This window comes from Ovis aries, chromosome 25, assembly GCF_016772045.2.
Source record: "Ovis aries strain OAR_USU_Benz2616 breed Rambouillet chromosome 25, ARS-UI_Ramb_v3.0, whole genome shotgun sequence".
Taxonomy (NCBI): Eukaryota; Metazoa; Chordata; class Mammalia; order Artiodactyla; family Bovidae; genus Ovis; species Ovis aries.
This window is the reverse complement of record NC_056078.1, coordinates 6776522-6799204: the sequence shown is the minus strand read 5'-3', so window position 1 is coordinate 6799204 and position 22683 is coordinate 6776522. Positions and strand designations below refer to the sequence as shown.

Genomic DNA, 22683 nt, shown 5'->3' with positions numbered 1-22683 from the left:
GGTCGCTAGGAGTCAGACACAACTGAGCGTCTTCACTTTCACTTTTCACTTTCATGCATTGGAGCCTGGTGGGCTGCCATCTATGGGGTTGCACAGAGTCAGACACGACTGAAGCGACTTAGCAGGTGGTGATCTAGTGGTTAAGACTCTGCTTCTACTGCAGGGTGTGAGGGTTCGATCTCTGGTTGAGGAACTAAGATCCCACATGCCATGCAGCATGGTCCAAAAAAAAAAAAAATCAACAACAATCATTTAGCGAGTCTCCAGTCCATACCCACCCCTGCATTCCTAATGACCCCCCAAAAGGAAAGCAATATTTGAGAAGAAATTACTTTGTTCTCACTCTTTGGATATTTAGAAAATGCTGGGGCTTCAAAGCCTTTCCCCAGACCCAGATGGAAAGGCTGGATGGAAAGTTCATTTGAAACTAGTGACATACTACCTAACATTATTTTTAATATATATTTTAATAATATACTAATACTATATAATAATTATATATAATAATACAGTATTATACTACTAATGTATGCATATATATTACATACATACATACACAGATATATACACACCCACGCAAATGCATTGGTCATCTTGGGTTTAGCTTTGAGTTCTTAAAAGGAAAAACACAGCCTAAGCATAAAGGGCTATAATTGGCTTCTTTTTATCCTAAGTTAATGACATTGCTTTATCAGCTTGGAGTGTGTGTGACTGACCTATTGGCCTTTCTCTGTCCAGTAATGAAAATATGTGCTTTGAAAATGTGTGTACATGGGCAACGGGAAAACTGGAAGGATAGTTGTCATAATGATGGGGTAATAAAACCAGGCCCTGATTTTTGTGACTATGGTCACTGCCCCTTCGACAACTGTCACATTATAAGGAAAATGGTGGTGAAACATCCATTGAGAAGTTGAGAGGAGACCTTATCGTCTGTTGAAGAAAAATTGTGGTATCAGCTTTGGCTACGCTATGAGGGCCACAGTTGAGGATAAAAGAGGTATACATGTCTACCTTCCCAATGCCATCTGTGTTGTGCATCTTTAAAAGGGATGTGTTGGGCGTTATGTTGTGTTCCAGTGGTTAAGACTCATGCTTCCATTGCAAGGGGCATATGTTCGATCCCTGGTTGGGAAACAGATCCCACTGCTACTATGTGGTGTGGCAAAAAAAATTAGAATATGTACTGGTTAAATTGTTGAAGACCTAATACTCTGTAAGTATTCTAGAGGAACTTTTTTTTTTTTTTTTTTTTGCTTCCTTGGTGGTTCAGATGGTAAAGAATCCGCCTGCAATCAATCCCTGGGTTGGGATGATTCCCCTGGAGAAGGGAATGGCAACCCACTCCAGTATTCTTGCCTGGAGAATTCCATAGACTGAAGAGCTTGGTGGGCTACAGTTCATGGGGAGTCAAATTACAAACTTCAGACAGTTTTTTTCTAAATAATTTTGAATGATCGCCTCCTAATTTATCTTTTGTAAGGGATATAGCATTCCATACAAAACGTTTTTAAAGCTCAGTAATAGGCCTGAATGGTTATTAGCAATAAGAGATAATTACTGTGGAGAATCAACACGGAGAATCACATATTGCCTCCCGCTGTTTTGGAAATCATATTGGGCAGGGAGGCACTGCTATTAAACCTCAAGGCTGTGCCTTTACCTGTAAAAGTCAGCTCCTCGTGGTGTCCTTGTCTGGAACCCAGACTGCCTGGTTTTTCTCCTTCAGTTCATTCTGTGCCACTGTGCAGCTCAAAAATGTGCTGAGGTCATGTGTGGTTAAGACAAGAATTTACCATAGTCATTTTCCCTCCTGACCTACCTATTATGAGACAGTCTACAGTGATTTGCAAACTTTGTTTTCTTTCAGAAGGCACAATGGGCCACCATCTACTGGGCTCCTCTGAGGGTAGGGAAGTGGGAGAGCGGGAGGCGGGGAGTGGGCATGGAGTCCTGACCTCAGAGCGGGGCTGTGAGGTGGTGCCGTCCTGCAGGCACAATCCCTAGGGGCGCCTGAGGATGCAGCACTGGCTCCGGTCCAGGTACATTGGAGGCAGTCCTAGAAGTAAGACCATCCATCATGCTTAGTAAGATCTTAGGTTGTAACGGCTGCCTTGAGCCTGCAGACATTTTCCATGCAACTCACAATCCTGAAGAAGCTCTCTTTCTGCCTCTGCGGCCGTATGTTTTTCCAGCTGGACCTCCCCCAGTCTTCCGCTCTCAAGAAAGTTCTCATTCATTCAACCCAAGGGTGGCTCAATGGCTTTTCTGAGGACCACTGCAAGCATCGGCAGGAGTCCTGGCCACAGGGAAAAATCAAGCTACCTGAGCTTGGAGACAAAGCTCTCAACTCGGCAGTCTGTGTCTTCAGATGCTGTGCTTTCCTTACTCAATTTAAACTTGGAGAAAAGTAAATGAACACATTGAAATATGTGAAAAACATTCTTATTAGCATGCTTTTTTTTTCTTCTGTGATTGAGACTTCCTCATCAAACCCAACAGTGGGAAAATGAAAGAACAGCTTTTGTCCACCCACTTACTTACTCTGATTAGCCAGTGACCTCTGGACCCTGTTTTCCATTGTTCATCTTCTATTCACCTGGGGAACTGGAGTTGTTTTCGCTTTTCCAGATGCTGTTTTTCAGATTGGTTGATACGATGGTTGGAGTTACAACTCTGATACCCTTTGGAGTTCTGGCCAAAGGGCCAAGGTTCACTTTTTCTAATTCTAACCAAGTCCCTGGGTCTTTGCGATTCAGACTTGGTTGCTGCCCTCTTGGTTATTTTTCCATGGAGTGAATTTAGGATTCAGTTCCTCATCCTCAAAAGCCCTAACTGGAAAGAAAATCGATCCCACATTCCCTGTGGAAAACTCCTAGAAAAAACCCACAGGGAATTGAGTTGTTATGTATAAAACTCTTACTTTTATTGACATATTTATATTTAATTTACAATAGAAACTAAGCCCACTGCTTTACTTTAATAGTGTCCTCATTGCTTGCTGGTCAGTCTCTGACTACAGTTCCCGTTGCCTCCCCACCATTCATTGCCCCTCCTCTGCACAACTGTTTTTTTCCAAGCCATCCTCTTGTTGGCATTTGTGTAGGTTTAAATATTTTCGCATCACCTTCACACTACAAAATGTGCAAGAGCAAAAATGATGTCTCTAATAACATACAGAGTTCTTAGAACACCCCACACTAGCAGTATAAAATCCAAAATCCTGATAACATTAGTTTGGGGAGACCAATTAAATTCAGGGATTGCTATGAAATTGTGCAATCTGAATCAGTATTTTTCAGAGCAGGAAAGAGAGAGCAATATTATGAGGAAATCACACTGATTTTCACTTTCTTTCTGGTTTGTTGGTTTCACAAAATGCTTAAATAAGAATATAATTATAATATTTCTAAATGGATTGTGCAACTGCTCTGAAGCTCGACAATACACCTCCCAACACTCACAATAATACAAGTGGCATATATCTGGTAGGTTACCCATTAAACGACTGTGACAGATCGTATTTCTGGTTAATTGTTAGTTCCTTATGACCTTAGACTTTGCCTGTGTATTTAATAACACCATCTGCTGCCTAGGGTAGCAATGCCACCTTTTAACATGAGGATTACTGTTCTTACTTCGTAAACAACCGTGCTCCATCAGAGGTGTTGAAATTCTACCATAGAATTATTTAAATTATACTACCTATGGAAAGCTCAAAAAAAGAAACTTGACTTTCTTGCTTCTGCTGCCTTTATGGGCTTCTCCTAAAATGTCATAATTTATACACCATAATAAAAGCATAAAAAAGATTTACAAGTTGTATTCTTGGTCTCCAAAATGAAGTATTTTAAAAAGAACTCTGACTCTGTTGTGCCTGTCTTTGTCTTCTTCCAGGCTAGCTTCTCACTGCATTATCTCTGGGAAATTTCCCAATAAAACAGATGATTAAAAAATAATTCCCACAGAACGAAATGAGATGACATCTTTTTTTAAAAAATCATCACCCAAGATCATGCGTCTCTGTTCTGGGGCATGTTAAGAATCCTGCTGGTGTTCAAGAAATATGAAAACTTCTGTTACCACATGGCCTATGATAGCGTAAATATGGACGGGGTTTTCAGTGGTCTCCTTTGTTTGGGACCCACAGATGCCCCTGGGAAATGAACTCTTGGTGGTCAGAGTGAGGGGTGGAGGGGGTCAGAGTGTCTACTTTAACGTAACCAGGCCCATGCTGTGCAGTACACTAATTTAGTGCAATTCTCCAATTCATGAATCAGAACTGCCTAAAAATAGAGGCTCTCTGGAATGGGAACTGCCTTGCATCTAACCTGATTCTCCTGCTGGCAGGAGAAACTGTATCTTTCTGAAGCAGAAGAAAGAAACACCATAGACTCGTTCATCCATTTATTTGTCCTTTAATCCATTGCTAGCCTTGATTCCAAAAGGAGCTGAGGGGAATGAAAATTATTGCTTAATTTTACTAGGGAAATGAAAAAAGGTGAAAACTTTTCCCCAGTTGCTATAATTTTTCATTCCTTAACAGGGTGACACTTTTAAACAGCAGGAGTGAGCTTTAGAGAATAAAGCATTCTAGGTTTTTAACTCATGCTGGGAAGATTGAAGGCAAGAGAAGGGGACAACAGAGGATGAGATGGTTGGATAGTATCACCGACTCAATGGACATGAGTTTGAGCAAACTCGGGGAGATATGGAAGGACAGGGAAGCCTGGAGTGCTGTAGTCCATGGGTTTGCAAAGAGTTGGACACGACTTACTGACTGAACAACTGACAAGGCTCATAGAATTGATCACTATAAGCCCAGCACTCGCACAACCCACAACTTTATGCTAAAGTGTGGATACTTCACAGAGTACGAGTTTGTTGTTGTCTTTTAATTACTTGGAACGGGAGAGGTTGGCCTGAACACTCATCACATGAGAATAATCAAGAGGTTGTCTGCCAACAGAAAACAATTTCAAAAGTACAGAATGTAGAATTCAGAGCCTAAACCACTTGGTAGCATCCCAAAGAGGCATGTCCTAACATGTTTTCAGTGTAAGAGAGCTTCAGCATTCCAGGCTTTTAAAAGAATGTCTCCTGTTACAGCTAAAGGGAGCTGCTTGTCCTTTTCCACACTCTGAATTCATGGAATCTGGAAGTCTGATTCTGGAACACTCATTTTCAAATAAATTGAGTCATCTTTATATGAAAACTAGAGAACTTGGCTTTTCTCGCCCCCGTTTTTGAAGAATAGTTGAAATGAAACAACCACCACATGTAAATGCTTCCCACCTTCACATTTTTAAAAATTTTGCTGTTGTTGCTGCACCGGGTCCTTGTTGCTGTTCTCCAGCTTTCTCTAGTTGTGGTGCAAAGGCTTCTCGTGGTGGTGGCTTCTCTTGCTGCGGAGCACAGGCTTTAGGCATGCAGGGCTCAGTAGTTGTGGTACATGGGCTTAGTCGCTCCGTGGCACGTGGGATCTTCCCAGATCAGGGATCAAGCCCTTGGTCCCTGCACTGGCAGGCGAATTCCTATCCACCATACCACCAGGAAAGTCCCCACCACGATTTCTGAAATACACAGAACTGATGAAGCTTCATTAAGTTTTTTCATAATCAGAACCAAAGAAATGAAAGTTGTATAGAAAGCCACAAATGTAACATTTCACTATGGTTAACAAAAGTACAACAAATTTCAAAACATCAGAATTCCTAGAACTTACTCTCACAACATCCTTCATAAATTCAGTACATAGCCAGCAAAGAACCACACAGCTATTAAGCAGTGGGATCCTGGGTGAGAATACAAAAAAACCTCAAAACAAGTTTCCACATCCTGCTGACCTATTCAGCCAAATGCTGGTCAGTGTATGGAATTGCTGTCAGGTTTTGTTTTGTTTTGTTTTTTCCTTCTCTTTTTCTTCAACTGTGGCCCTCTTGAGTAATCTGAAAGGCTTGTGGTTAGTATACTGAGTTTTGCCCACCACATATATACATATATATATCAGTCTCTTGTGGAAAGAAGTATTTTCTGTAAGCTTTGAGACATTTCAGTCGGGCATATTAATGCTGATACAGATGCTTTTCCACTGGCTAACTTAAACTAAGTATAGACTGTGGTTTAGACACTCCTAGCCTGGGATCTGAGCCCGGACCAAGCAGACATATTCTCAGATGATATGATGGTCTGGTAGCCATTTAACCTCACAATTTTATCCGATGGCACAAAGCCCCCAGATGGTGGACAGGCACTTACAGTCATTTTTGTGCATTGTTTTGTGATTCCATGTGAGTCAGAAGGATGTTGGGCTTGGGCTTGCCACATTCTCCTTGTTTCCATTACCCTCACCCACCATATGAAGGGTCAGAGCAGAAATGGTGTCAGGTTCAAATTCCCTCTTCCAATCAAGAAAAACACAGACCCAGAGTGCTCCAGTGATCTGTCTCAGGTCCCAGGCCAGCTGTGTGAAGACAACCGATGGTCCCACAGACATCTCCTGTGCAGATATGTGCTGCTGCTGCTGCTAAGTCGCTTCAGTCGTGTCCGACTCTGTGCGACCCCGTAGACAGAAGCCCACCAGGCTCCCCCGTCCCTGGGATTCACCAGGCAAGAACACTGGAGTGGGTTGCCATTTCCTTCTCCGGTGTGCAGATATGTACATGTATGTAAAAAAGAACCTGTGAAAGAAATAGAAATAGGAGGCAGCCCACCAGTGGGCTAAAGAAAGAACTGCAGTTTGGGAAACCTGAATTCTAGCTGTTGTTCGACTATATTCCTTCGTCTCAAGGCAAGTTCCCTACTGTGCTGGTACCTCAGTTCACCAAATCAGTAAACAGAAGCTGATGTCTTTCTTAGTCAGCATTAAGGATAACGAATTGGTCTGCTAAGGCAGATATAAATAGGTAGGTAAGTAGATAGATAAATGGAAAGAAAGAATAAAAGCAGTCTGAAAAACGTTCACAATCTAGCTATTTCTTAAATGCTAAAAGATAACAGCCCCTAGGAAGTTCATAAGTGCTAGCTCCCAGGTATATTTCAGAACCAACTTTATCACTCAGGAATTTGCTTAAAGGGCTGAGGAGGCTTGCCAGCTAGCCCATCAAGGTTCATTTGTATTTGCATTTTAGCTGTCTGTGACAAGCTTTTTAGTAAACATGTTATATTTAGTCACTTTTAGGAAATCTATTTCTCTCTTTCCGTCCACCCGTGGTCTTTTGCTAGGGCTCAAACCCAGGCTATCTGCTCCCATGGATTTCATTTTCTTCTTCCTGGTATGAACTTCAGTTCTGAGTGTGAATCTGAATTCTCTCCATGGTTTTGCACTCCCCTTGCCAAAGAGGTATCACCACCATGTGGGCCCAGGAATGGATGTGGTGCCAACCCAGACTGGTATTCATTCCAGTTAACAAATTACAGCCCACAGTTAGGCTTTTAAACTTTCCTTTCTTTTCTCCTTCTACAGGGAGTCAGTTCTCTGTCTCCTTTATACACAAAACTGACCAAAAAAAAAAAAAAGTTAAAGTTTTCAAATGCTTATTGTTAATGTTTGCATCTCTGGATATCATTGGGCTATCAACTACATATATAATTGCTTTAAATAAAATTACTTTGTGTGTGTTTGCTAAACACATTAGATCAGGGCAAGTCAGTCACCAGAACAGATTCTAGAAACCCCCATTGGTAGAGGTCAAATTTTCCTGTTGATTGGCATTCTTTTGTGAAATATATTTGCATCTTCTCAAGAGAAAGTCAATCTAGCTCATACTGGCTCCCTTCCATAAGAAATACAAGCAATAAAAATGAAGCTTTATTTGGTGAAATTCCATGAAACATCTGACTTCATGGTTTTTTCTCTTCAGTGCCTTGTAGCCCTATTGTATTTACCTGTCTGCATGCAGAGTAGCCAGAATTGGTGTCCTATACGAAGAATTAAATGATTTCATGAGACTTCTCTTTTTGTTTTTAGGGAAATAGGACATAAAGAGTTAGAGGTGCAGTATTGCAGTTTGGTGAGTAACCAAACCATTTCCTCGCTCAACTAAATCCTAGAAATGAATTTTGTATCCAAACACCAACATCAATTTTTATCTATAGTTTATAAATTCTAAGTTTCACCAGCATAAAACGGTCTACCATTTAAGGAGTTCCATACTAGGCATGGCATGGTGGCAAACTGACTCACCTCTACCCTATCTCTCTATCTGTTGTGACTGTTGACTTTTCTTTGGATCGCCTGTCCTATGAACTATACTAGAATCTTGTTTCCTATAAATACGGGTATAGATACGCAAATCTTAACATTCTTTTTGTGAACACTCACAAATGTTAACATTCTTCTTCTAGGCCTCTAAACTGTGCATACATTTTATGTTAAATGCAAGATGTATATAGTATGTTCTAGACTATGAGAGTGTGTATTAGTCATCCAGTTGTACCTGACTCTTTGTGACCCCATGGACTGTAGCCTGCCAGGCTCCTCGGTCCATGGAATTCTCCAGGCGAGAATACTGGAGTGGGTAGCCATCTTCCCAATCCAGGGATTGAACCCAGGTCTCCTGCATTGCAGGCAGATTCTTTACCGTCTGAGTCACCCATTCTAGACTATATTGTTAGACAAAAATACTCACACCTGCATTTCAGTTCTGGCACTCATCTTTAATGTTACTGCAAGAAAATCACTTAATTTTTCACGATCTTAGGTTTTCAGCTTCTGAAAAAGGACATGAATAAAATTTAGACTCAAAATAACTTTTCTGAATGCCCATAGGAAAGCAATAATAAACATAAAGCTATCACAGCATGCTTAACCTTTCAGAATTGTAACATCTATTTTTTTCAGTCCCCTTATTCCTGAATGTGTATGTAGGAAAGTTACCTTTTTAAGTAGGCAAGCTAAATGAGAGAAAGTATATTATTTTATTATTTTCAAACAATATCTTTGAGATTGGTTTGCTCTTTTGTCAGTGTCTTCCCCCTGGTATCTTTTAAAGGATTTCAGTGAGTGTCTTAAATAGAGGTTAAACCCGCATCCAGATATTATTCCAGAAAAGTGCATTTCATCATGCTCTTTCCAAAAAGTCAATGGGAGGGTTCTGGCATCAAATGGCTGTTGAATACCTTCCAGTTCTCCTCCAAATTTCCTTGCAGACTGAGCGAGTGTGTGACCTCAATTTCTCCTTTATCTGTATTTTTCACTTAGCTCTTTAAATTCTGACACAGTCAGTAGTTAATCTACATCAAGGCCCAAAATTTTACTGTATGTCGGGACTGTACCTATGTTTACACACAGGCTGGTGACTAACAGCTTCTGTGTGTATACGTGGATGATAGAGAGCTTCTGTGATTTCCTAGACCTTGCACAGAGAGTTTATCTCCTCCATATGCAGAAGTCTCTTTAGTATCTGAATGTTTTCTGCACACAGGGAAGGTAGGCTATAGGGAGGTCAAACAGAGGGAAAGTATTTCTAAAATAGCATATTTGCAATTTGAAAACCAGTAGGATTGTCTCATAAAATGCTATTGCTTAGAAGGAAGGTGCTCATATCTATTACAGAAGGTTCTTTTATGTCATGACTCTCCATAGTATGTGTTGATGTGTCATATAAACAAATATGCTCAAATATGTATTTATAACTTTTTCAAAGTGGAAAGCCTTGAATATCACACATGCTCTTCCAGTCTTAGGAAACTTCTGGCCAAGTACAAGGAGCCTAGGATGATAGCCACAAATATTCAGATGCCATATGGCTGCTTTTTTTTTTTTTTTACCTTCAAATATGCCAGGGTCAGAGTTTAAGAAGCTTTAGTATGGTTGAAACATCATGCTATTAATAGAAGCTGCCCTCTGAAGAATGAAGGCTGTGATTCCATGCGTGGATACAGGGTGACATGAAGGAACTCAGCAGTCCCTAGAAATACCACCTCCTGGACAGCACCCACCCATTCCTGGGGACAGGGGGTCATCGCTCTTCCACAGCTGTGTGTCCTCCAGGCAGAGTTCCATCAGGGTCGTCTGGGGAGAATCATTTCTTTACAATGCCCTGTCACCTGCCAGTACAGGGCTGTGGTGTGTTATCAAGAGCATCTCAACTGGAGTGAGCTCCAGGGTTCAGATTCAGATTTTAGATGTTTAATGCTCATGCAGGGGAAATCTGTGCAGGGGCTGGATTTGTTCTACCCAACTGAGCTACTGCTTAGAACTGCTCTGTTTGGTTTACCTTTCAATCACTTCCCTTATGCCAGTTTTGGAGAGTAGCATACTGAATGGCTATCCTTTTGCTTCTAAACTGCAATTTTCTTTCCTTTTTTTTTTTTTTTTTTAAATGTTAGAAATTAGAGCTGGAAGACTGCTGCTCCATCTTGTCTCAGCAGGAGTGTTCCCCATAGAATATTCCTTAAGTTTTTAATACAAATTGCAGCATTTCAGCATTCTGCTAAAAAGCCAGCTTCAACCCACTGCCCCACCAACAGTTCACCTGGCATCAGCCTGTCTGGCCACATAGGAACAGCCAACCTGGTAACCTTGACTTGGAGTGGCAGAGATGATCAGAGTTCTCTTTTGAGAAGATCTGGAGCCTTTTAAGCAAGAGGGCAGCGTCTACGTGACTAAAACATACCAACTTCCTCTTTCATAAGTCATCACATGATGAACTGCAATTACAATTCCTGCCTTGTCTCTGCGAATTGCAGACGCATTGCCTCACCCTAGAAACCCTGCTCCTGTGTGTGGAGGAGGCGGCTCTAACTGCTGCAGCAGCCGCTTTGGAAGGGTTCCAACTCCAGTCTGTGCCGGGAGGGAGGGCGGTGGGTGGAAGACGAAAACAAAGCTCTGTTTACTTAGCATACATCGATAAAGCTGCTTCGGAGAGACATGAAAGGCCAGGCAGCATGAAAGACTTTAGATACAATATAAGGAATTGCTGCTCTGGACCCACGGCCAGCCTTAACCCCCTTGATTCCGGATCCTTTTATGGCAAGAGAAACCAGAACTAAAACAAACCTTTCCATCTTCCAGTGGGCATTTCGTTAGGGAAGTTACAACAACTTGAAGTTTCAACACTAAACTGGTAGTGTAAAATAAAAAGGAAATGCTCTTCATTTGGAGAAGAAAAGCTCTGTTCCATAAAAACCCTGACTTAGTACCCCTCAAGGCAGAATTTGGAGCTCAGTGTTTCTATTTTGGGATAGAGCGACAGGCTGTCCCACGAGGATATTACAGTGCCTGCCTGCTTGCAGGTAAATGAGTAAAATTAGGCCGTGGCTGTAACCCCGAGTTGTTTCCTTTTAATATTTCCACCCCAACCTACTGAGGCCACTTCTTGGGGGTATTGAGATGGCTCATCTCTCTACAGCACAGAGCCTGGGTCTTATTCCCTTTGGTTAGTGCCCTAGTGGCTTAAGTTACATGCTAGGAGAGGCTCTGGGTCTCCTAGGAGAGTGACAGGTCCTGAAAACGGTGCATGATAGCAGGGACCAGGTGTGGCCAAATCCACCAGTTGCTGGGGATCGGGGTCCTATCCTCCCAGTTAGAAAAGGGTGAGGCAGGATTGTAATTGCAGGGCAAGATCCGGGAGCAGTTGGGGAGACCTTTATGGAGGCGCACCTTCTCTGGAAATCCCCACAAGACATTCAGGCTTTGCCTGCAAAAACATTTAGCTCTGGCATTACATTTTCTGTGCCATTTTCGAACAGATTTTCTCATGTGCTTTAAGCAGCTCCCTCCACTGTTTCTCTAAGGGTGTTTTTCCTCTTCCCTGTGGTTAATTCTTTGAGGCAACCTGGCATTTTCAATAGCAACAACTAGAGAGAAACGTCAGCAGGATTTTTTTCTCTCTCCACCTACCAATCCAGTTGTAGGGAAGATAATATAATTAGTACCCTGTTCTTCCCACACTTAACCAGCTCATTCCAGTCTCAGGGAGAGAGGTGGGCCTGTTTTCCAACAAAGGAAGCTCGGGAGGCCGCCCTTCCAGAGCTGAAGTGTAAAGGTCCCAACTGAGAGTGACTAAGCCCGCGTCTATTAGTCAGAAAGACTAACGACCAGCCAAAAGTGATTTACCATAACACACGCCAGCTCCTCCTCCCGATAAAAGTGTGAAACTCAAGTGCTCAATTCAGTCTGGGCACAGCCTGTGGCTGCCAACGGTGGCAGAACGCGGCGAGACTGGCTGGCTCTGCACCCACATGTCGCCTTCGCGCCAGGCGGGTTTGCACCCACCTAACCCCATCCTGGGCGGTGTGGTGGGCTCGAGGTCGGCCCTGCCCACCCAGCGGGGCCGGGAATGGCTGAGATCTGCCGGGTCCGCGTGACCCGCAGGCCAGCCTGCCGCTCACCCCCAAGCGCGCGCGGACCCCACCGCCGCTCGTGCCCATGCCCCGCGCCACCTGGAGTCCAAGTTTGGCCCCGTGAACGGGGCCTGGAGGCCTAGAGTCGCCGGCGGGGGGGCGGAGCCTGCGCGGTGACGCGGCCTCTTTGGCCGCTGACCCCGGATCCCTGGAATGTGCATTCGTTCAATGGAGCCGCCAGTGCCAGCGGCGCCGAGTCACGTCTGCGCGGAGCGTGCGCACTCGGCGGCGGCGGCGCACGCGGCCCGCGGCCCCGCGCCCACGTCACGCGGCTGCCGCGCGAACCTGCGCCAGGTGGCCGGGACCCCCGCGCTGTAGCGAGGGCCGGCCGGGAGGGAGCGCGGGGTGCATTGCGCGGTGCTGCCGCTCCCTCCCGGAAGGGCTCCGAGAAGCGGCGGGTGGACTCGATCCTAGGCCTGAGAGCACGCCCTCTTTTAGTAAAACTTCAGGGGACCGGCGGCGCCTGTGTCCTCCCCAAGACCATGCGAGTGTAAAAGCGCTTGCCGAAGAGTTCAAATAAAGCTCCTTAAAAGATGTTTAAAAACGGACAGAACCAAGTTACAAAGTGGCCTTGCTTTTCAAAACACGAGTTTTACACGGTTTGCTCTAAACGGATCTGGAGGAGAGGGAACTCGGCTCGAGTGGTCGAGGCAGCGGAGCGGGTGCAGGGAAACAAGCTGCGCCAGCCACGCGTTCACGTCGGGGACACAGGGCGCGGCGCGGACGGGAGGGCGGGCACAGAGGAGCCGGCTCTCCCAGCAGCGCCCGTTCTGCGGCGGGGGGAGGGGGCGGGGGGGGGGGGGCGCGCGCGCGAGGGGAGGGGGCCCGCGCAGGCGCCTTGCGAGGCTGTCGAAGAATCAAGTCTGTAGAAGTGGAGCGGCCGCGGCGGCAGCAGCAGCAGCGACGGCGGCGGCGGAGCTGAGGCGGGCTGGGCGCTGACGCGGGCGCTGGAGAGCGGCGACGCCAGGAGCTGTGAGAGAGCAGCGGAGCGACCCGGGGTCCGCGCCGCGTCCGAGCTCCGCGCCGCCCGGCCGCCGCCGCCGCCGCCGCCGCCGCCCCGGCGCGGCATGCCCCGCCGCTCGGGCTGAGCCTGCCCCGGCGGCCGCCCCCCGCCCCCCGCCCCCCCAACCTCCCCGCCCCCCGCCCCGCACTCCGCGCCAGCTGCCGCCGCGACCTGCTGCGCTCCCCCGCGTCCGCGCGGCCCGTCTTCGCCCCGGTCTGGAGGCCAGCCGCGGCTCCAGCCGAGCCCCCGCCGCCGCCGCCGCGCCCGCCGCGCCGCGCCGCCCCGCCGCCCGCCCGAGCCCGCGCCGGCCGGGGGGACGTGCTGCCGCGGCTGCAGCCCCTCGCCCCGCGCCCGCCGCCCCTCGTGCATCGGGGGCGCTGCGCGGGCGCCGAGCCTTCGCGGGCTTTGCCGCCGCCGCCGCCGCCTCTGCGGCCGCCGCCGCCGCTGGTGGGGGAGACGCGGGGTTGGGGGGGGAGGAGGGCGCGCGTGGTGCCGGCGGGTAGCGGCGGCGCCCCCTCCTCCTCCGCCTCCTCCTCCTCCTCCTCCGGCGCCGCGGGCTCCTCGGACATGGCCGCGGCTGTGGCGGTGGCCGCCGCGTCTCGGCGGCAGTCGTGCTACCTGTGTGACCTGCCCCGCATGCCCTGGGCCATGATCTGGGACTTCACCGAGCCCGTGTGCCGCGGCTGCGTCAACTACGAGGGCGCCGACCGCGTCGAGTTCGTCATCGAGACGGCGCGGCAGCTCAAGCGGGCGCACGGCTGCTTCCCGGAGGGCCGCTCCCCGCCCGGCGCCGCGGCCCCGGCCGCCGCTAAGCCGCCGCCGCTCTCGGCCAAGGACCTTCTCCTGCAGCAGCAGCAGCAGCTCGGCCACGGCGGCCCTGAGGCCGCCCCGCGCGCTCCTCAGGCCTTGGAGCGCTACCCTCTGGCGGCCGCCGCAGCCGAGCGGCCCCCGCGCCTGGGCTCCGACTTCGGCGGCAGCCGCCCGGCCGCCGCCCTGGCCCAGCCGCCGACGCCGCAGCCGCCGCCTGTGAACGGCATCCTGGTGCCCAACGGTTTCTCCAAGCTGGAGGAGCCGCCGGAGCTGAACCGCCAGAGCCCGAACCCGCGGCGCGGCCACGCCGTGCCGCCCACCCTGGTGCCGCTCATGAACGGCTCGGCCACACCACTGCCCGCCGCGCTTGGCCTGGGCGGCCGTGCCGCCGCCTCGCTGGCCGCCGTGTCCGGGGCCGCGGCCGCCGGCCTGGGCTCGGCGCAGCCCGCCGAGATGGGCGCCCACAAGCGGCCGGCGTCCGTGTCGAGCAGCGCGGCCGCGGAGCACGAGCAGCGCGAGGCGGCGGCCAAGGAGAAGCAGCCGCCGGCGGCCTCGCACCGCGGCCCGGCCGACAGCTTGTCCACCGCGGCCGGGGCGGCCGAGCTGGGCAGCGAGGGCGCAGGCAAAGGCCGCGGGCCGGGCGAGCAGGACTGGGTCAACCGGCCCAAGACCGTGCGAGACACGCTGCTGGCGCTGCACCAGCACGGCCACTCGGCGCCCTTCGAGAGCAAGTTTAAGAAGGAGCCGGCCCTGACTGCAGGCAGGTTGTTGGGTTTCGAGGCCAACGGGGCCAACGGGTCTAAAGCAGGTAGGGGCGGCTGTGGAGTGAGGGGGTTTAGGGGCGAAGCGGGGCTTGAGAGCCGAGGAGGGGGTGCTCTTCCTATTGGCCGTTCTCCCCCGGCCCAGAAATAGCAAACATCCAACTTCCTGATCTGCTCGAGGCGGAACCAGTGCTTAGTGGCAACGTGTTCCTCTGCTGAAGCAGCATAACAGAGATGAGTCAGATGGACCGATAGGCAGCGACACAGGGCTTTCCTTTCCCAGCACATTCCTGGATGCGAGCATGAGGGCACCAGTCACCTTTTAACCTGAGGGTGGGTGGGGGGGGGGGGGGATTGGGGGGCGTTAACTCTCATGTGCACAGGGCAGCCTGGGTACTTGCAGGCCTGTGGAAGAACAGGCAGTGCTTTCCGTGCCTTTTTTTTTTTTTTTTTTTAACTGCTAGACTGCCTCAGAGCCTTCTCAGTCTAAGTGGTTTAAGTTGCACGTGCTCTTGAAACTTGGTTTTTCTGTACCAACTTTGGAGAATAGAAATTCTTCAGAGGGTTGTGTTGTGTGTTAGTGAAAGAAAGATCCTTTTTAGTGCACGTTCATTTATTCTTTTCCCCTTTTCTATCTTTGTTCTTCCAGTTGCAAGAACAGCAAGGAAAAGGAAGCCTTCTCCTGAGCCAGAAGGTGAAGTCGGGCCCCCTAAGATCAATGGAGAGGCCCAGCCGTGGCTGTCTACATCCACAGAAGGGCTCAAGATCCCCATCACTCCTGCATCCTCTTTTGTGTCGCCACCACCACCCACTGCCTCACCTCATTCCAACCGGACCACACCGCCTGAAGCGGCCCAGAACGGCCAGTCCCCCATGGCAGCCCTGATCTTGGTAGCAGACAATGCAGGGGGCAGTCATGCCTCGAAAGATGCCAACCAGGTGCACTCCACCACCAGACGGAACAGCAGCAGTCCACCCTCTCCGTCCTCTATGAACCAAAGAAGGCTGGGCCCCCGAGAGGTGGGGGGCCCAGGGGCAGGCGGCGCCGGAGGACTGGAGCCAGTGCACCCCGCCAGCCTCCCAGACTCCTCCCTGGCCGCCAGCGCCCCGCTGTGCTGCACCCTCTGCCATGAGCGGCTGGAGGACACCCACTTTGTGCAGTGCCCTTCTGTTCCTTCGCACAAGTTCTGCTTCCCCTGCTCCAGACAAAGCATCAAACAGCAGGGAGCTAGTGGAGAGGTCTATTGTCCCAGTGGGGAAAAATGCCCTCTTGTGGGCTCCAATGTCCCCTGGGCCTTCATGCAAGGGGAGATTGCAACCATCCTTGCTGGAGATGTGAAAGTGAAAAAGGAGAGAGACTCGTGACTTTCCGGTTTCAGAAAAACCCAATGATTAATCTTAACTAAAACTGCTTGAATTGTATATATATCTCCACATATATATATATCCAAGACAAGGGAAATGTAGACTTCATAAACATGGCTGTATAATTTTGATTTTTTTGAATACATGTGTTTCTATTTTTTTTTTTGACGACAAAAGGTATGTACTTATAAAAGCATTTTCTTCTTTTGTTAATGTTATTAGCATATCTCTGTGCTTTATTATCCTGGTGACAGTTACCGTTCAATGTAGGCTGTGACTTGCGCTGCTTTTTTAGAGCACTTGGCAAAGCAGAAACGCTTCTAGCTGTATTTGTATGCACTTATTTTAAAAAGAAAAAAAAAAGCCAAATACATTTTCTGACATTGTAAGATTGCCTTACTGTCTGTTGTTATTTACTGCTGGCCCGTTTCTCAGGCTGGAGGCCAATTGGTGGAGAAGGAAAGGAAATGAGGAAAGGGGCAGTGTTGTGAAGTGGGCATGCCACTGAGAAATGTCACCAAGTTCCCCCCAAACATTGCCCTTTCAGAGTAACAGGAAATCGATTGTGAATCTTTCTCGATTTTGTTCTTAAAGTTCAGTTGTTAGGTTATTGATGACTGCCTGAGAGTTGCTGCTGAGAGATTTTCAGGACTGTGGGGGGGGGTTTATTTGGGGGGGGGTGATTTTTTTTTTTTTTTTAAGGCAGAGTTGACCACTGTTCACTGCCCATGTGATCAGTTGTAAGATGACAATGCTGCATGCTAGTTGGTTACGTAATACACAATCCAGTGACTCAAGACAGTGATAACGGTTGTCGGTGGGGACAAGATGGCACTGCCATCTTTGCATGGAGCCTGCCTCTGCAGCGCCACTTTGAAACCCCCTGGAGCTCTGTCTGTCGTTGCTGTGGTCGTTTCCTTTGAAAAGAATTGAAAAGAAGTTACAGTCCAGGTGAACTGGAGATTGTGGGATTGGTTTCGTTTCCGTTTTGTGTTTTGTCGTCTTATCATTTACCTGTAGCGCTATTGCTGTCGGTGTGATCACCTGCACCCTGTTCCTAGTGAGTGCTAAATACAGTATGGTACAATGACAGTATCAGCGTAGGGTGCTGCCAGGACTGCCCGTGGGCATATCGGTGACAGCCCAGATGGGGGTGGAGGAAACCTGTAATTTCTTTCTCACATGTGTTTGAAATACCAAGTGAATAATACTGTTCTTCTGGACAAAAAATGATAAACTAGCGAAAATTAAAGAGTTTTACATGATAGACAGGCCCCACCTCTCAAACTATTTTTAGAAGCCTTTTGTAAACTAATTTCTTTCGATCACTATTTTGCATCAGTAAAATGATTTTTTTTAAACCAATAAATCATCAGTTATTAGAAATAGTTGTCTCACAGTGATACTGGTTTTTCTTTTGTGCTGTTATGATTTAACATTGACAGGAACACTACTTTAAATCCTTTTATGTTCAGGTGTTTGTAACTTGGCCCTATCATTAGGCTGAATCATGGCTTCGAGGTCTACAACTTCTGTGTATGGTTCACAACCCAGCTTTTAATTTGAAAATACAGATTGTTACCCACTTTGGATTAACTTTTTCAGTTGTGTTTTTGTCTTTCTTTTTTTAAATTGCTCAAATATTTTTTAATGGTCGAGTTATTAACACTTGAAAATCAGATACTGCACCAAATACAGTATTTTTTTCATGGTGTTTTTTTTTTTTTTTTTTTTTTTTTTTTGAAAGAATCACTGTTATAATAACTTTAATTTATCTTGCATTTTACAGAAGTCTATGAACGATTTTAAAAAAGCACCGCCTTACCCCATCATGTTTCTCTGACAGTTGTTAAAGTAGGCAATGAGTATGTCAACAGCTTCAGCAACGGCATCTTGCAAGAATTTCAGACCAACCAGCCACACGCCAAAGAACTTGGCAGCTTTTCTATCTTGTTTTTAATACAGTGGTTTATCCACTCTGATGGTAAACCTGTCCAGCCAAATCTCCACAACACTCTTTGCAAAATCAGTGGTGATTAGCAAATTAGTTAGCTTTGGCACGGAGCTGTGCTCGCTTGCCCGTGACAGCCTGGAAGCCAGTTTTGATGCTGGCAACAGAGCATCGAGAATGACAAGTTTCGCACTGTAAGAAATAGAGTCGGGTGTCCTTTTGCAGGATTGTGTCTGGTGATCGGCACGTGTGACAGGTGACGTATTCCTTGATATATCTTCTCAAAACATTTTCTATCTGTTTCTGTTGGAATCTTCCTTTAATTACAAGTTGATTATTACCATCTATAGAACCACTTGTACCCAATTCAGCCAATAAAAATGCAAGGAGATGTTTAGGCTGACGATGTAATAGTTTACAGATATCTGTAAAGTTGACAAAAGAAGTTTTCTTGGTTCCTACTCGGACGACCTGTGGTGGTTTCATGACAAATTTCCTTTTCTCTCCAGCTACCATATCTGGATTCTTTTCCCTCATGATGTTGAACACTCGATTCAGTAGCTCTTCATATGTGTAGTCTCTTTCTGAGCCTGCCCAAGCAGGGCCTGTCTGGTTACTGAATGAGATACCATCATCTTTTTTGCTGTCTTCATCTTCTAAAGCTTCATCTTTCTCTAGTATTTCATCCTCATCAGGGAACTTGACAACCTTCTTTTTCTTCTTTTTATTGCCAAGCATAATGTCAAGATCTTCCTCTGGTTCAGCTGGTTCCTGAACATCACTTTCAATCTTAAGGTCCTTTATACCTTCTTCAGCTTCATCAATATCAAATATCTTTTTTGATTTTTTCTTCTTTTTCTTCTGATTAAAGAAATTCAAATCATCTAGATCATCAGAAGCATCTTTTTTCCTACTGTCTTCTTCATCAGCTTCTACATCTTTGTCCTCAGTTGGCTCTGGCTCCACTTCTTTTGTTTCTGAGGGCTGGGTTTCTTCTGTCTGGGCATCCCCTTCCTCATCTAACATAAAAGGCTTCTTCTTCTTCTTTTTCTTCTTGCTCATAGTAGGATCAAAAATCATCTCGTCCCCGGACATGGCTGCGGCTCGAGTGGGCTCGGCACGGACGGAAAGTCTGACGGGTCAGCCCCAGGCCCCGGCTTCAGCGCTGCTCCTGCCGACACTTCTCCCACCACCGCACTCTCATGGTGTTTTTAATAAGTGCACCTATTATTAATGCTGTGCAAATTCATGTTACCGGTCATTGTTATATTACAAACAGACTTGCATGATTAACCAGTTTGTTGTTACACTTTTTTTAAAAAATTGGAATATCTATGACTCAGATCTGACTGGTTTCTCTTATGTAAATGCACACATGCAGAAACACAGTCGCTTTTACATGCCCATAAAGACATTTGTAAAGAATTCAGTTTATTATGGTCTGTTGTATAAATGTGTATCTAGGCACTTTACTATAAACTGGAGTTTGACCTCATAGACGTTACAAGTTGATCAGTCATTTGACCTAATTTGTGGTAGCTATCTGTATGTTTTTCGATCTTTATACAGATAAGCTTTCCAAAAGATTAATAAAGAACCATCCTGCTGTTTTGAATAAGTCTCTCCAGCTGTGGAAAAGACAACCTATGGTTTCTCTGCGCTGGTGTTCAAGAGGGAGAATTTAAACAGCTTTAAAGGGCTGCATGTTGAGTTTACTCCTATTAAAAAATAAGAGTCTGACTGGCCCTTGGGTGGCCTTATAGAAGGCTTGCAGCTGGGAAAGTGTTGGTCTGGGTTATTTCTCTGGCATTCTCTGAAGTTAAAAAGTTAGCACTGGGACATGGGTTTGATTCTTTGTTGTACTGATGACAGTGCAGAGATTCTCCACAGCTGGATAAAGATGTCAGAAAGCTACTTACTGTACGTGGGCAGTATCAGATTTCAAATCCTAATATTTCAGCTGTGCTTTTAATACTCAAAATATTAGGGGATGGGGTGTTGAAGCTTTCCCCTTTTTTGCTTTAACAATTTATAGAATTTAACATGTACTGTCTTTCATGTGGCCTCACATTAAAAGTTATAAGAACGTACACATGGTTTACAACTTTATTACTAGATACCTTTCCTTGGCCACCAAGTATTTTAAAAGTGTGCCACCTTTTAACCTTTACTTTTTTTTTAAGTTGAAGGTGATACTTTTTCTATATATGATGAAACTCATGTCAACTAAAGTGAGTGTAATCTCAGATATCAACATTATTTTAAAATCACGCTATGGAAATATCACCTGCATTCTGTCATTTGTCAGATTTACAGTACTTTTTTTTTTCTTTAACTTTTAGCATTAAATAAAAATAAAATTGGGAGCACTGAACATTTTCTGAGGCCTTTTTTAATTGTTTAAAGTAAGCTTAGAGTGGCTCTTGTTTTAATCACCAGTGGCAACGTGACCAGAGGATGTGTGGGTTTGGCGTTGGGGTTTGACTGAACCAGCAGGAGAAAGGGAGGAGATAAAAGACATGGAACAAAAAGGCAACTGATGGAAGGCGGAAGAAAGCGCTAGGGACTGGGGAAAGGGCAACTGGATAGGGGAAGCAGATAAAGAGAAGAGCTGAACAAAGTACAGCCAGAGAAGCACTTGTTTACTTTGCAGCTTGCAGTTCAGCCAGCCATTCTTCAGTAGTAGATTGGGAAGAGAAGATAGTGATGACATTGAAGAGATTGTCAAGACATGGAGTTGCTCGCTGGGAAGCAGTGGAAGAAAACAGCGATGTTGGGCCAGAGAAACTTCACTGCAGACGAAAGAAAAAAGCCTACCTTTTGGAAAGCTTTAGAATAAAGTCTCGAGCCCAAGCCATGTGTGAGCTTTGTTGATGCTCTGAAACCTAAATTTATAAATGGAGATAAAAGGTGGAAAGCACCGAGATAAAGATATTTTTAACAAACTCCTGTCTACTATCACATAGTAAGAAATTTCCTAGATGTTTGCAGCTTTTACTCTTCTTATTGATTAATGGCTTGGCAGACTTCTCTACAAAGGGAACTTGTGAAACTTACTACAGTGTTTAAGATCAGGTACACGTAGACTTACTATATGTTTTAAATTAAACAGCAACAGTTAATGCATAGTTAGAGGTGGCCCAGTAACTTCGGGAGTCCATGACTATATATGCATTTTAATGAATTTTTAATTAGCCTATTTAAGGGCATTTTTAAGAAACAGTATCCTTAATAAGTTATTTCTAGATTATAATACACAATGTGATATTCCATTTAATAAGCTTAAAAGAACTGCTAAACTATGAAGTCTTCTTAAAGGTGCTAAATTTTATTTTCAGTGAAACTGAAAATAGTGCCGCTTGCAGAAGTCATTTTTATAATCTGAAAAGCGCCTCCCAAAGTAAACGGTGATGATTGCATTGTTTCCAGTGTTTTTAAAAAAAACACCAATCTGACCCCTTGATGTGGCAGATATCTTTGTTTATTCCCCAAAGCTGGGAAAAAATTGAAGGGAAAACATGGAGCTCCTTTTAATTCCTAGGCTTTTTAAGTCCCCCCATTACTCAAAGTTGTTTTACATATGATTTATAGATGGTTTTATTTGGTTAGCGAAGAGTAGAATGTTTCTCTTCCTGATTCCAAAGTGTATACGTGGAATCATTCAGAAAAATGTTCAGTCGTGTGTAGCCACTGGAAGTACTGAGTCACCCTTATTTGCTTGCCTTTTCTTCCTAGGGAACAGTGAGAGGACACGCCTTTCCTCTGTCACAGACCAAGGGCAGAGGCACCAATGAATGGAATACAGATTTACCTACTTCATCATCTGGGGTTCTAGCAATGGGGGTGGGGGGGTGGTGAGGTGGGAGTGGGGATGTTGTTTAACTCCTTCAGTGCCACTGCTTAGGCCTCTGACAGCAATAGTATTGATTACAATACAACTGGTTACAATTCAATAAAAATTATGGGTGTAACTTCTCAGATTGTCAACTATCTAGATCTTTTGCTGCAGTTTCTGTTAATAGCCTGCATTTTCCTCAAATGTTAGGAACCCCACACAGGCATTTAAAATGCACAAAAATACACAAAAAATCAATTGGTAAATTACTTCAGGAGTTGAAGATAGACAATGACTGGATTTATGGATTATATGTGGCTTTCTCTTATTAATCCTCAGATAAGACCATAATTAGGGATAGCCACACTATCCCAGTTTACCATTAACAAAATCATTTATACTCAATTTAATGGTGAAGTTTAATTCATCAGTGTTACTTGTTCCTTCCCAATGGCAATACAACTTAAAGTGCTTGATTTAATTTGAGGTATAACTTTTTAAAAAAAATTATAGAATACAAAATCTACAGATGTAGATTTCACTGGTCTTTATCACAGGATATTGCGCACTTCTCTGAGGGGCTGAGCAGCACCAATCCATGCAAGTTACA

At 46.0% G+C, this 22683-nt stretch overlaps 2 protein-coding genes and 1 long non-coding RNA gene across 4 annotated transcripts; 1 reads left to right on the top strand and 2 right to left on the bottom strand.

Annotated features, from left to right (window-relative positions):
* Positions 1-4402: 4402 nt before the first annotated feature.
* On the bottom strand, positions 4403-13116 carry LOC132658635 (uncharacterized). Its single transcript, XR_009598521.1, has 2 exons — positions 10479-13116; positions 4403-8713 (listed from the first exon to the last, which is right to left on the bottom strand). It is a non-coding gene; the product is annotated as an uncharacterized LOC132658635 (long non-coding RNA).
* A 97-nt stretch (positions 13117-13213) lies between these two features.
* IRF2BP2 (interferon regulatory factor 2 binding protein 2) lies at positions 13214-20612 on the top strand. Of its 2 annotated transcripts, none has more exons than XM_027962392.3 (2): positions 13214-14921; positions 15572-20612. In XM_027962392.3, the coding sequence occupies exons 1-2, from the start codon at positions 13919-13921 to the stop codon at positions 16285-16287; spliced, it is 1719 nt and encodes a 572-aa protein (XP_027818193.1). In that variant the 5' UTR covers positions 13214-13918; the 3' UTR covers positions 16288-20612. The 2 variants fall into 2 exon arrangements, with proteins under 2 accessions (XP_027818193.1, XP_027818192.1); XM_027962391.3 differs by having other exon boundaries at positions 13214-14969.
* LOC101111733 (eukaryotic translation initiation factor 2 subunit 2) lies at positions 18037-19438 on the bottom strand. The gene has a single exon (XM_015096963.3). The coding sequence runs from the start codon at positions 19331-19333 to the stop codon at positions 18332-18334; it is 1002 nt and encodes a 333-aa protein (XP_014952449.2). The 5' UTR covers positions 19334-19438; the 3' UTR covers positions 18037-18331.
* Positions 20613-22683: the final 2071 nt, after the last annotated feature.